Here is a 13554-nt window from a genome sequence, read left to right as displayed (position 1 = left end):
GTTACTGTCACTTAATAAATGAGGCTTGGGGGAGATTTTGCCACCGTTTTTTTTTTTTTTTTTTTTGTGGCAAAGTCACATCAGCAGTTAGAGGTCCCAGCCGGGCAGAGAGTGAATGAACACCTGATTGGGGCGAGGGTATCAGGGCGCCAGGGAGGGCAGAAAACTAGGGTTTGAGTTCACTCCGAGTTCAGGTTGGAGGGGTAAATTCCCAGCTAAGGGGGAGATTAGGGTGTGGGTGGAGAACTCCCGGGACAAGGGAAGAGCTCCTAAGGAATACCGATTACCTGTTATGGATCAGATGTTTACCTTTCCTGTCTCAGTCAATCCTTACAGTAACTCCAGGAGCGAGGGGCTCTCTCTCCATTTCACAGATGATCGGAAAACAGACACACAGAGTGTAGGTTATTTGTCCAAGACCATCCAGCTCAAAAGCAGAGGATTCTGAACTGGGACCCAGTGAACTGGACTCCAAAGCCCTGAATCGCTCTAGTGCTGTTCACGTGCGGAAGGTCGGGTGACGGGGTGAGGAGGGAGGGGCTTATTGCACCGTGGGGTTGGGTCGGGAGGGGTGGGTTGGGGGCCCCAGGCTGTTGCATCTGGGACTCTGGCGCCTCTGACTGAGCTACGAAGGGTTAAGGACCTTCGCCCCCTCCTCCCGCCTCCTCCCGTCTCCTCCCCCAGGCTCTTCCTGTCCCGCAATTGCAACACCCCATCTGCCACTCTCCCTTCCCTCCCACCTCCACTCTCCTCTCTGCTTTGGTTTTCTCTTACTTCTCAGGACTCGGGCTCCGGCTCTGGCCTTCGGGGGGTGAGGTCTCTGGGACCAGGCGGCGAGCTTCACCCCAGCCCCTCCCCCGCGGCGGCCCAGCGCCCCTCTCCCCGCGCGCGCCCTTCTTGGGACCTCCCGGCCCCGCGCATCCCGGGCTCCGCCGCCGCCGCCACTGCCTGAGCCCTGATGGGGGAGTGAGAAGCCGCACTGGCCTGACATGGGCCTCCCCACCGTGCCTGGCCTGCTGCCGCCATTGGTGAGAGCCGGGCCGCGGGCCGAGGGGCCGGGGTGGGGGGAGGGGAGGGCGCCGCCCCGCAGGAGTGGGCCCTGGTCCCGGGCCGCGACCTTCCGCCGGCCTGGCGCGACTTCAAACTCGGCCAGAAGTTCGGGGGTCGCGTTCAGACGCCTGCGCCGAGTCGGAGACAGGGCGGCGGGTGAAAGAGAACCCGAGGACAGCCGTGGAAGTTTGCTGGGCTCCGGGGGTGGCCGGGAATGCGGGGCAGGTGATCCCCAAGGGCCGGGCGCATTTCGGGGGGGTAAGAAGAGGAGTGGAAGGACGCCTAGCCTACTTAGAGTCCAGATGATTCAGAGTTCCGACCTCTGGTCAGCTGGCCAGCTGGCCAGCGGGTGTGTGTGCGGCTGGGAGAGGTGAGGCTGCCCGTGGGCCCTGGCTGGGCAAACCTTGGCAGGGGGTAGGAGTTGGATGCTAGTGAAGGGGGAAACTGAGTCCGGGAACGGCGATGGGTTGGTGGGTAAGTTTGGGACGCTGTGCGTGTGTTGGAGAGGGGTTATTTGGGAGTGGAGGGGGAGCGAGATAGGGACGGGGCAGTGGAGAGGTCCCCAGGGCCAGGACTCCCACCTGCTGGCATCCCCCTCCTCTGCTTCTGGCTCAGCTTCTAGGCGGGTGGCCTCCATCGCACTGACTCTAGGGACTGACCCTAGACAGCTACCAGCACCTCCTCCTGGTCCCCGACGCTGTGCCAGCCTTCAGCCCCCTCCCCGCAGACCCAAACAACAATCCCTTGGTTTCTTCTTCTACAGATCAGTTTGGGGAAGTTGGTAGAAAGTTGTTTTCGTCACTGGAAAATGTCCCTTTCTTGTGCCTCAGGCTTGTTTCAATGTATCCTTGATTTCCCTGCATGTCCTGGAGCCAGTCTGTGCGATACCGTGAGCCCCTCTCCCCCACATAGTTGGGTGGATTTTCCTGGCCCGCATTGGCCAGTTTCTCCAGGGTCCCTGCCCTCCCCACTCTCCTCTCCTCTGGGTCTTGTCGTGTCTCTCCTAACCATTTCTTCCTTTTCTGTCAGTTTTCCCAGAAGTCTCCTTTTTGAAACTTTTGCTCCCAAGTTCCTTCCTCTCCCTCTCTTTTCTGCTGGGAGTCCCCATTTCCAGACCCTGATTCCCCACGCAGCACCTCTCTCAATCTGAGTTCTTACTGTTCTCCTCACTGTCTCACCCCCTTCTCCCCAGCCTGTCTCTCTCTCTCTCTCTTTTTTTCATTTTTGTTTATTATTGAGAGAGAGACAGAGACATACAATCTGATGGAGGCTCCAGGCTCCAAGCTGCCAGCACAGAGCCCAACATGGGGCTCAAACTCACAAATCGTGAGATCATGACCTGAGCAAAGTCGGACACTCAACGGACTGAGCCACCCAGGTGCCCCTCCCCAGCCTGTCTCTTGACTTCTCTCAAGCCTGTCCTTCTCCCAGACTCCCTCAGCCCCCATCCGGCTGCCTTGTCTTCTCTTCTCTCTTTGGGGGTACATCACTTGGATTCAAATCCTGGCTCCCTCACAGACTAGCTGCCTGAACTTGAGCAGACTACAGAACCTTTCATGTCTTAGTTTCTTTATCTCTAAAATGGATGTAATAGTCGCTACTTCCTAATATTGTTTTGAAGATTAAATTGTAACACAGTTGACCCTTGAACAAACACGGGTTTAAACTGCGCAGGTCCACTTGTACGTGGATTTTACCCCCATTAAACACAGTACTGTGAATATATTTTCTTTTTATAATGTTCTTAGTAACATTTGCTTTTCTCTAGCATAATTTCTTAAAAGAATGCAGTATATAATACAGATAACATACAAAATATGTGCTAATCGATTGTGATGTTATCGGGAAGGCTTCCAGTCAACAGGAGGCTATTACTTAAGTTTTGGGGGAGTCAAAAGTTGTATGTGGATTTGTGATTAAATGGGGGACGCCGTTGATTCTAACCTCTGCGTTGTTCAAGGGTCAGCTGTATGTTAGGTCTTCAAATTATTAAGTACTGGGTCTCTGCTGGGCGTTATTTTAAGTGCTGGGATTACAGCAGTGAACAAAATCTCTGCCCCCATGGAGTCTACAGTCTCGTAGAGGAGTAAGGTATAGAAAGCACTCAATAAACGTTAGATTTGTGTTGTTAGTATGGTGGTAATTATGTGTTTGGCAAACAGAGGGTACAGGTGGCCTGACCAGATAAAGGAAAGTGCCTGGTGGCTGGGCCGGAGGATGGCAGGTAGGAGGTTGGCTGAGAAGGGACCCAAGGTCAGCTTGGAGCTGGAGGGGAAACAGTAGGAATGAAAGGGCTGAGCTGTTTTCAATTGCTCACCAGTCACCGGGCAATACTGAGCACACCAGAGTGTGTGTGCGTGTGTGGGGGGGAGGTCGTGGGGAAGAATACAGGAGAGAGTGTGACAGTGCTCCTAGGGCTTTGCTGTTCTCAAAGAGCTTGTAGTCTGGGGGCAAAGATGGCTTACAGCAAAAAAATGATTTCAGAACAGTGTGGGGAGAATATCCACAAAAGCGTTTTGATGTGGTGCGCTGGAACACGGACGGGAAGCAGGACCAGGGAAGGGAATGAGCATCATCCAGCTGCCTTTGCTTGCTTAGCAGACCTCATCTCTGGTGTCCGTGCCCCAGGAGCCCCTCCCACCTAGCCCACAGGGCCTACAATGAATGGATTGTCTCTGACCCAGCTGAGAGCTTGATAGCGTGAGCAGCGTGTATTCATTCTAGGTCCCTAGCAGCTATATGGGACTTGGTGCCTACGTGGTGTTCCCTAACTCTTGAATGAATCAAGGAACAAGCATTGGTCAGATGGAATGAGGAAGGGAAAGCCTCATAGAAAAGTGGATTTAGAGTTGAGATTTGAAGTCATTGACTGGCAGCATGGCTAGAAAGAAGGGAGACTGGTTTGAGGGAGAGTAAGGGAATGGAGAGGTGGGATTTTGTGTTGGGGGTGATGGTGGCAGGAAGCTGAACACCTTGACTGGAGTGGAAGGACCATGTTGAGGAACAAGAAGATGTGAGAATGAGAAAATTGGAGGGAATGGGAGAGAGGAGGAAGAGAGACTCTTGAATATGGTCCCAGGTAGAGGAATTCACTCATTTATTCATTCATTCATTCACTCATTCATTCAGAAACAGTTCTCTGAAGGGCCCATGTCAGCTGAGAACGTGTTCAGAATAGCAGTGAGGTACATCTGCAAGTACTCACACAGGGAAGGAATGACTTGTGTGGAACCGATGTTTGAGGTCAGGCTCTGGAGAGGGAGATTCCCACGCATTTGGGTGCAAGTTGAAGCGTGAACTCAGATAAAATGGATTGGAGGAGAGGCTGGTGGCTCGGCAATCAGCTGGAAGACAGTTGCAATAATGCAAGTGTGAGGCAACCCATGGTTATGGACAGGACTGAGAGATCATGGAAGAAGGACTGGCGAGATGAACTGACAGGCCGGATGGTCACAGTATCGGGATGGGGGAGGGGGGGCGGGGGCCTTAGGAGAGAAGGGTGGAAAAGCTTTCGGCACTGTGGGTGTTGAGAACTTGGTGGTGTGACATTTGTCTAGACCAGGAGATTGATGAACTGAGTTTGGGGCATGTTGAAGGTCTGGGAATAGCCAAATGAAGTACCTAACAGACTAGAGCAGGGCTTCTCAAACTCTTATCTGCCTTTGGAACATTCACACGTGCAGCATTCAGTCACCAGCGATGCTCAAAAGGAGAGAAACACTCATCAAACTCTCCAGTGAGGGGGTGTGCATGTATGTGCATGTGTGTGGGAAGGAGTGGGTATCGTTTGACAACTCTCCCCTGGAGATGAGTGTGTTCCTTCATGGGAGCACTGCCTCTCGACTTCCCTCTCTGGGAGTCATTGGCTTCAACTGGAGTGGAAGACAGAGGAGTCATTAGATTGGCCAGTCAATCCATGCTTATTATGCTCCTTTGGTTTTGGGGGCTGAGAAGATAACCAGGATGATAAAACCCATCTCTGACCACACACACTCTTACTGATTGCTCATCTCATAGAGTTTCTGGTCTGTTTGGGGAGATCATATCTACACACCCAGGATAATTATAATAAGAGCCAAAAGTAATATAGTTAATTTCTGTTATAGAAGTTCACAGGGGGCTGAGCATCTAATGAGCTTGAGCGGAGGAAGTAGCATTAATGGAAGGCTTCAGAGGAGAGAGGTGGGGTCTCACCCAAGCTCTTAGAGGAGAAGCTGTCATAAGCTCCCTGAAAGTTGACATTAAAAGACAAACACATTTTAATTTAATGAACAAATTAATGCAGGAGAAGGGCACAGCTAGGTCACGAGGTGCCGGGTCAGGGTTAGACCACAGGGTCGCTCTGCTCTCATCCTCTCCGCCCCCTCTGCAGCCCTGGTACAGGAAGTCTCACTTTAAAGTCTCCCCAGGCGGAAGTTGTGGGGGAGTTGGAGGGGTGCTGGGCCACCCCCTCAACTGTCTCTCCCCAGGCACCTCCCAGCTTCCTGCCCTTCCCCTGCTCCAGGCAACAGGTGCAGGCTGGCCAGGGTCTTTGCCCTCAGAGCTCACTCCCTAATTCAGCTGCAAGGTGCAGCTGCCTGGACACCTCCCCTCCCGGGAGGGGAGCCGGCTGGTGCTGACTGGTGGGGACCTGAGGCCCTGGCTAGGAGGGGTCAGAGCAGCTAGGAGGGGTCAGAGCAGGCTGGCTGGGCCCTGCTGGGGGCTATGAGCCACCTGGGAAGTCCTGCTGGCTGTCTTACATCCCTTCGTGCCTGCCCCCTTACTCCTGGAAGTGGGCGTTCAGGGCTCTGGAGTTTTTCCTGTGCTGCCACTGGACTTGGGTGGAAGGGCTGTGGAGATTCAGAACTTGCCTTAATTCCTAAGGATTGTTTGGGGACCCCAGGGAGGTCCCCAAACCCAACCCAACTGGCCAGAACGAGCCAGGCTGTGGGAATGCAGTGAACCCCGGGTGGGAGGGCAGCCTTAGTTTGCTTCCTTTTGGAACTGGGGAGTGTCAGGGGGGTCCTGTGAGATTCCAGGGAAAGGGCTGGTCGTTTGGGGACTGGTTGGATGGGGAGGAGGAGCCAGGGTGGGGCCTGGTCTAAAGGAAGGATGCTGAGGGGCCGGTAATTGCTGAGTGGCCCCTCCGTGGGGGCGGATAGTGACCCGCTGGGAGGAAGCCAGGGGTTGAGGAGACTTCCCTTTGGGATGGAATGGGAGAGGGAGCCATTTCCCAAAATATGTGGGCCAAGTGGGACAGGGGTCCACAGCCGGCTCTTTTGAGGGGGAGGGGGGAAGAAGTGTACTCCGAGTGGGGGTTGGAAGGAGAGCCTGGCCCACAGGAGAAAGGGCTTAGAGGGGGTCCTAATTGCTGGCTGGTCCCTTCAGCCTTCGTGCTGACTCATGACCCTTGAGGAGCTGGGGAAGCTGCTGGTTCTCAGTCCCTTCCCCTAGATGCCCTCCCTCCCTGGCCTGAGTCACTGGGCGGAGTTGCTGGGAAAAGATTTCCCTTTCCCGGATCTGACTTAACCCCCAAAGTGCTGGAGAGGGAGGAGGACGCTAGGCTTGAAAAAGCCTCTCTCCCTCCCTCTCTCCTGGGAAGTTTATTTCTCACAGGCCAGTGACCCCTGAAAGGCTCCCCACCAAGCCTGTCAGGGGGAACTGGGACCCCCAAGTTTTTGTCCTGACTCTGTCTCTGCTGGTTGGCTTTGCTCCTACGGGACAGAGCCCTGCATGGAATTCCAAGTGTCAGTAACCTTATGTCCTGAGAGCTCTTCTTCGGGGAAAGGAGTCACAATTTCAAGATTGAGAAGTTCTTCCCATAACCACCCGGATTCTTCCTGTTTGTCCTGGACACCCCAGTCGTGTTCAGGGGAGATGGCAGTGCTGGAGTGGCCCAGGAAGGGGGCTGCCCTCTGAGTAGGGGGGCGCAGCCCTGCCACGACTGCTGCTCTGTTTCTCAGTGTGGCTTCTGATTGTGGCTGAGGCTCCAGCTTCCAGGCTGCAGCGTCTCCCAGAGGGTGACTCAGGGCACAGCCTGGCCTCCCTGCCTGCGTACCGGGGTGTGGGCTGCCGCGCTCTCCTGTTCCGGACTGGGGTTTCTGTGATCTGATTAGTCTATTTTCCCCCAATTTTAACACACTTTGAGGACATCCTCTTATCTTTACATGAAGCGGCTCTTATAGCAGAGGGGAAAAAAAAATCAAGACCCAGGGAAAGCCAGAAGAGGCTGATTAAGGAACAAAGTCTAGGTTGGAGCTCAGCATTGACTCCTTGGCTCTGAAGCCAGAACTGGGCGAGTGATTCAGCTGCTGTGGGCTTGCCCCGAGGCTGTAAAGCGTGCCTCCCAAAATGCCCCCCACCCCCACCCCGGTGTGCCCAGGGCTTCAGGACTTCCCCGCCCACCCTCAGCTCCTGACTTCATTTGAGCCAGCTCTGGTTGTATGTAACCTACATGCCTTTGTCCACTCCTGTCTGTGCCTAAACTTTGTCAATCATCTGCCTCATTCCCAGTCTGGAACTTTCCCTTTTACTCCCCCACCTGTTTGCCCTGGCCAACCTGGGGTATTTGTGCAGATTTAGTGGTGGAAGGGGATGCACATGAGGTCTGAGGGCAGACTCCTGAGTGAGGTTTTGATACAGATTTATAAAGAAACTCTTGCTTTTGCTCACTCCCTACCCATGGTGCCCACAGAAATGTCACTTACTTCTGCACCAGTCTGATTTTATTTTTAAAGTTTTTATTGTTTATTTATTTATTTGTTTATTTATTTTGAGAGAAAGAAAGAGAGCATGTGCAAGTAGGGGAGGGGCAGAGAAAGAGGGAGAGGGAGAGAATTCTATCCCAAGCGGACTCTGTTCTGACAGTGCAGAGCTGGACCTGGGGATCGAACTCACGAACCGTGTGATCGTGACTTGAGCCGAAACCGAGTCTAGTAGGACGCTCTAACCAACTGAGCCATCCAGTCTCCTAACTTTGCTGCCCTCCAATCTGATTTTATATAAAAAAGCCCTTTCTACTGGTATTACGCAATCCAGGAAGTGAACAGATCCTAACTGCTCACCTCTGTGGATGTTTTACAAAGTGAACACACTGTGAACATAGCACCTAGGAGAAACACCACCCGTATCCTTAGGGCTCCTTGTTGGAAGTAAGGGCCCCAATTGAGGTAACCTGCCAGTTCCTGATAAAAAACAAAACAAAACCAAACAAAACAAAAAAACCCCCACAAAACATTCCTTAAACACCAGCTCTGTGTCCAGCATTGTTAGTTGCTATGGGGAAATAAGGATAAAATACAGTGCAGGCCTGGGGTCTACCAGTCTTAGCTTAGAGGGACAAAAAATTAGTACACAGAACAACTGGAGAAGAATTAAGCACTAGATCACGTGGGGCCAGCTGTCTAAGCTTAGAGGAAGAACATTGACCTTGAGCGGGAATGGCCCGGGGGCAGTGTTCCACCGAGAAAGGACTTGAGCTGGGAAGGCTTTGAACTTTCTACCTTGAAGGTTCCCACCCTCCCTCTCCTGATAGTCTCTCCTCTGATTCTTCCCCAGGTGCTCCTGGCTCTGATGGTGGAAATATACCCTTTAGGGGTTACTGGACTTGTCCCTCACCTCAGGGACCGGGAGAAGAGAGCTGTTCTGTGTCCCCATGGAAAATATCTTCACCCTCAAAATAATTCCATTTGCTGTACGAAGTGTCACAAAGGTAGGCGAAAGTGGGAACACTGACTCTCCTCAGTTATGGGGTCCTGCTTCTTCCTGTGCTTTTTCCAGATATTCTAGAACCTGGGGGTCTCTGACCTCCAATCTCCTAACTTTGCTGCCTCTTCTGGGCTGGGATTTTCTCCCTTATTTCCTCTCTTACAGACTCGTGGCTGTTCTCTCTAGCATGGAGCTCCTTCCTGGAGTTCCCGCTGCAGCCTAACTGATCCTCCATCACAGGGACCTACTTGTACAATGACTGTGAGGGCCCAGGGCTGGACACGGACTGCAGAGAATGTGAAAACGGCACATTTACTGCTTCAGAGAACTACCTCAGACAGTGCCTTAGCTGCTCCAAATGCCGAAAAGGTAAGTCTCAGGAGGTTGGCCAGGGCTCTAAATGGAAGGTCAGGTGGATATGTTAGAGCAGCGTGCTCGCCTGTGTGTGTGTGAGGGCAAACACGTCTCTGCTGGCGGCTGGGGGCAGGAATGTGTGTGCATAGTCGAGTGCAGGGGTGCGGGCATGCATACAGAGAAAGATACACACTGTGGTGGTGGTGGTGGTGGTGGTGGGCGCTCACACCCTGTCTCCTCCCCTCTCCAGAAATGTACCAGGTGGAGATTTCTTCTTGCACAGTGTACCGGGACACCGTATGTGGCTGCAGGGAGAACCAGTACCGGTATTACTGGAGTGAAACCCATTTCCAGTGCCTCAACTGCAGCCTCTGCCTCAATGGCACAGTGCACATCTCCTGTGAGCACAGCTCTCCCGAGCCCAGCCCCCTCCCCGCCCCAGGGTGGGCCCTGTCTCAGGAGGGTCTCTGCCTTCCTGTACCCCAGCCCCCTGACCCCACACTTCCTCTCCTTCCCACTCCCTAAGTCTGTGGGACCACTCTGGCCATCTACCCCCCCGCCCCTCCTAGCTGTCCCTGTGGTCCTTGGTGCAGGGTGCCCCTTCTTGAGTGTACTGCATCTCTGCCCACAGGCAAGGAGAGACAGGACACTGTATGCACCTGCCACGCGGGCTTCTTTCTAAGAAAGAATGAATGCGTCTCTTGTGCTAAGTGAGTATCGCCGCCAGCTGCTGGGCACGGAATGGGGTGAGTGGGCTTCGGCAGGGGGGATAGGGTGGCTGCAGGTGAGAGCTACCAGCAGGGCAAGGGAGACAGCCCAGGATGCTCTGGTTCTTACTGGCTGTTTGAGTGGTTGACAGTGTCAAAACACCAGACGGTCCTTCTTCCTCCCCCCACCCCCTGCCAGAATTGTTCCTAAAATCTGAAGAAGTCTTTGGGAATAGAGGCTCATACTCCATGGACTTGCAGTTCTTTGAACTTAGACCTTTGGATTTGGGGATGACAAGGTCTCCTATAGTTCATTGATTCTAGGACGCACATTTTCATGTCTCTGAAGTCAGACTGCATCTTCCAATTGATGATATATCATGGTTTAACTGGCAGCTCTGTGTGTGTGTGTATGTAGTGTGTAAATAATGGTGCTTATTAGTGATGGCATCTTTGATGCGATGTGGTATTTCTTCCCCAGTCTCTGTTCAGGCCTCCTCACTTCTTTTGGCTCCACGGAGGCTGTTCTTGCATACTCAAAGAAGGAACTCTGAGGGGTCTAAAAGTTCATCTGACCTGGGTTTCAATTTCGGCCTAGCCACTTATATGTGACCTTGGGCAAGTTACTTGGCATCTCTGAGCCTTAGTTTTCTTACCTTTAAAGTAAGGATAATGACATCCACGTGGCAAAGTCATACAGCCACAAAGTAACACCAAACTATTTGTTTTCTTTTTCTACTAAGTGTCTTCTCTTCTCCTTCAAAGACTTTTTAACATTCATTCCATGTGGTTCTCACTGGGCTTGTGAGGTGGGCGGAAGTGCCTCTTCCTGCTGAGGACTGACCATCCCAAGTTCCTTCTAGCCCCGCATGGAGTTCTCATTACTCCTGCTGCCCAGTGACAGCTCCCAGCTGGGGAAGATGTGCTTGTTCGAGAGTGTTCTCTGGCTGCCCCCAATAATAAGTATTTTTAAAATTTTCACATGCATGTTTGACCTGTCTCCACAAAGTCAGGGATTGTCACTATCAGTGTCATCTCAAGAAAAAGCTCTCCGACCTCTCTTTGCCATGGGTTTCTCACAACAACCCAGTGTCAGCCACCATTTATTGAGCGCTTCCTATATGTCAGGCACAATGATCTCACTTACTCCTCAATTCCGACAGGTGGGTAAGAGTCTTATTTTATTGATGAGCCAACTGAGGCTTAGAGGTTAAATGACTTGCTTGGAGTCACACTGCCAGCCAATGAATGGACTGGAATTCATACCGTGCCCTTGACTGCTTTGAATTACTTTTTCTACACAGCCTCCTCGAGATTACTTCCAGTTCTAAAATGAAATGATTTTGGGATTAGCTTGTGTTTCATTCCTCTGCGTCAGGAGAGGTTTTAATTTCCATTATATCAAGAGATAGCTAAAATGTCTGTAAAGCAGAGAATTTCCAGCAGTGTGGAGTTTTCTTCTCCGCCCCCCCCCCCCCCCCCGCCTCCAGTCTTCCTCTTATGGGAGGGCCCCTATTCACCTGTGCGGTCTCTTCTTTTAGCTGTAAGAAAAACACAGAGTGCATGAAGTTGTGTGTACCCATCTCGGAAACTGTTAAGGACCCGCAGGACCCAGGTGAGGAGAAATAACCTGGTTCCCATGCTCACCTGCTCTCTCCTAATCCTTGCCCCTCCACCTACCCAGCTAGCCCTGCCCCTCCAGCTTTCCCTCTCCTCAGACTACAACCTGTCTTTTGTCTCCAGGCACCACAGTGCTGCTGCCTCTGGTGATCTTCTTTGGTATTTGCATTTTATCCTTCTCCATTGCTTTAATGTGCCGCCAACGGTGGAAGCCCAAGCTCTTCTCCATTGGTGAGTGGGGCCTCGGCAGGGGAAGGTGTGCTCGGCAGGGGGATGTGGGAGGGGGCTGAGCGGGTGCCTTGGATCAGCATGGAGGGAAATGAGGAGTGTCCCCTTCATTTGCTGCCGAGAACCCCCCCCCCACCCCCGTTGGCAGGAGGTGGCCCTGATGGCTTGTGAGAGGTCACAATGCATCAGTAGGTCTCTCGTCCCTGGGGCCACTTTGGACTTGAAGCATGTCACCACAAGTCCCGAGGGCCAGCCCCGGTATGGGCTCCAGGGCTGAGAGAGGAAGTGAGATTTGTGACGCTTGGTTTCTTTTTTTTCAGTTTGTGGGAAAGCAACACCTACAAAAGAGGTAAGATGAAACCAGGAACCTAGCCCCAATCTTTCCTGCTGATTGTCCACTACAATCTTGTAATAGCTAAACGACCCTGGGTCACCCCTAATTCCAGCCCCTCTCCAGAATAAAGAAGGTTCCGGCCGCTTGTCCTCTCCTTCACTAAAGCTGTGCCTTCTCTCTTTCAGGGGGAGCCTCAGCCCCTGGCCACAGCCCCAGGCTTCAGTCCCATCCCCAGCTCCACCTTCACCCCCAGCTCCCCCACCCCCAGCTCCACCTTCACCCCCAGCTCCATCTTCACTCCTTGTGAGTGGTCTAACTTCAGGGCTGCATCCGTCTCCAGAAAGATGGCCCCATCCTACCAGGGGGCTGGCCCCATCCTCACGGCGGCTCCCGCCTCCACCCCCATCGCCACCGCAGTTCAGAAGTGGGAGGACAGCCCCCACACTCAGCGCGCAGAAGGTGAGTTCCCAGCTCCTAGCCGGGGCAGGTGGGTGGAGCTCCTGGAGGGCGCGTGCGCGGGAGGGCCCCGCGGCTCCCCGCCCAGCTTCCGCTTCCTCGCAGCCGCGGATCCCTCGGACCCCGCGACGCTGTACGCCGTGGTGGATGGCGTGCCCCCGTTGCGCTGGAAGGAGTTCGTGCGGCGGCTGGGGCTGAGCGAGCACGAGATCGAGCGGCTGGAGCTGGAGAACGGGCGCTGCCTGCGCGAGGCGCACTACAGCATGCTGGCTGCCTGGCGGCGGCGCACGCCACGACGCGAGGCCACGCTGGAGCTGCTGGGCCGCGTGCTCCGCGACATGGACCTGCTCGGCTGCCTGGAGGACATCGAGGAGGCGCTGTGCGCCCCCGCCTCGCTCTCGCCCCGCCTCCTCCGGTGAGGCCCCGCCCCGCCCCGGGAGGGCCTGCTCTGAGGACTGCTGCCTCCCAGAAGGCGGGGCGGCCCAGAAGGACGGCGCGAGATACCCTCCGGATCCCCTCCTTATGGACGAGGGACTTGGAGGGGCAGGCATCAACTGGCAGCCACCTACTCGGTGCTACTCCCTCAGTGTACAGATTTTCTCCGTTTTTGGAGCACTGCCGGAGGGTCAGCCTTGTGTGTGTGACAGATGTGTGCGTGTGTGGTCATGAGAGAGAGAGGCTGAGTATGCCAGGAGCCCAAGCCCGTGGTTGTAGAGATGAGGGGCGCCGTGCCTCATCACCCACATTGGGTTTGGAAAACCCAGCAAGGGAGCTTAGGGGCCTCTGGTTGGTCTCTAGGCCGTTGTCACAATAGATAAGCAACCTTTTTTTTTTTATCAGTTATGTTACACTAATAGAGACTGGGCACCCCTCTGCCTGGACAAGCACAGAATGAGCTGATGTGTCCGAAGGCAGGGCAGGCACAGAACAACGGGGCGGCCAGCTGGAGCTGTGGATTCTTGTAAATACACTAAAACTCTGGAATTAAAGCTCTGCTCCTGAACGGGGTGGTCCTTCTGAGTGGGGGGGTCGGGGGGTGGGAGGCTGGGGCAGAGACCCCGGGATTCTGATGGGGTGGGCTGGGAAGAGCCCTGAGCTTGGGCCAGACACTCCGCCATG

The 13554-nt window shown here is 53.9% G+C and overlaps 1 protein-coding gene and 1 long non-coding RNA gene across 4 annotated transcripts; one reads left to right on the top strand and one right to left on the bottom strand.

Moving 5' to 3' along the window:
* Window positions 1-631: 631 nt before the first annotated feature.
* TNFRSF1A (TNF receptor superfamily member 1A) lies at window positions 632-13438 on the top strand. Of its 3 annotated transcripts, none has more exons than XM_039218400.1 (10): window positions 632-1028; window positions 8587-8740; window positions 8977-9105; window positions 9341-9490; window positions 9722-9800; window positions 11339-11412; window positions 11541-11648; window positions 11966-11994; window positions 12165-12438; window positions 12541-13438. In XM_039218400.1, the coding sequence occupies exons 1-10, from the start codon at window positions 990-992 to the stop codon at window positions 12852-12854; spliced, it is 1350 nt and encodes a 449-aa protein (XP_039074331.1). In that variant the 5' UTR covers window positions 632-989; the 3' UTR covers window positions 12855-13438. The 3 variants fall into 3 exon arrangements, with proteins under 3 accessions (XP_039074331.1, XP_039074333.1, XP_039074332.1); XM_039218402.1 differs by lacking the exon at window positions 632-1028 and adding an exon at window positions 1121-1420; XM_039218401.1 differs by lacking the exon at window positions 632-1028 and adding an exon at window positions 1451-1524.
* LOC120221152 lies at window positions 11058-11589 on the bottom strand. The gene is made up of 3 exons (XR_005525740.1): window positions 11524-11589; window positions 11318-11338; window positions 11058-11124 (listed from the first exon to the last, which is right to left on the bottom strand). It is a non-coding gene; the product is annotated as an uncharacterized LOC120221152 (long non-coding RNA).
* Window positions 13439-13554: the final 116 nt, after the last annotated feature.

This window comes from Hyaena hyaena, unplaced genomic scaffold (genome assembly GCF_003009895.1).
Source record: "Hyaena hyaena isolate Hyena2069 unplaced genomic scaffold, ASM300989v1 scaffold_760, whole genome shotgun sequence".
NCBI lineage: Eukaryota > Metazoa > Chordata > Mammalia > Carnivora > Hyaenidae > Hyaena > Hyaena hyaena.
This window is presented reverse-complemented; position numbering and strand designations above follow the sequence as displayed.

Excerpts from the sequence above, each read along its gene's own strand:
- TNFRSF1A (XM_039218400.1), top strand. The coding sequence starts at position 990 with ATGGGCCTCCCCACCGTGCCTGGCCTGCTGCCGCCATTG. Across the intron at positions 1,029-8,586 it reads CTGGCCTGCTGCCGCCATTG|GTGCTCCTGGCTCTGATGGT; the intron begins GTGAGAGCCGGG and ends ATTCTTCCCCAG. Across the intron at positions 9,491-9,721 it reads TGGCACAGTGCACATCTCCT|GCAAGGAGAGACAGGACACT; the intron begins GTGAGCACAGCT and ends CTCTGCCCACAG.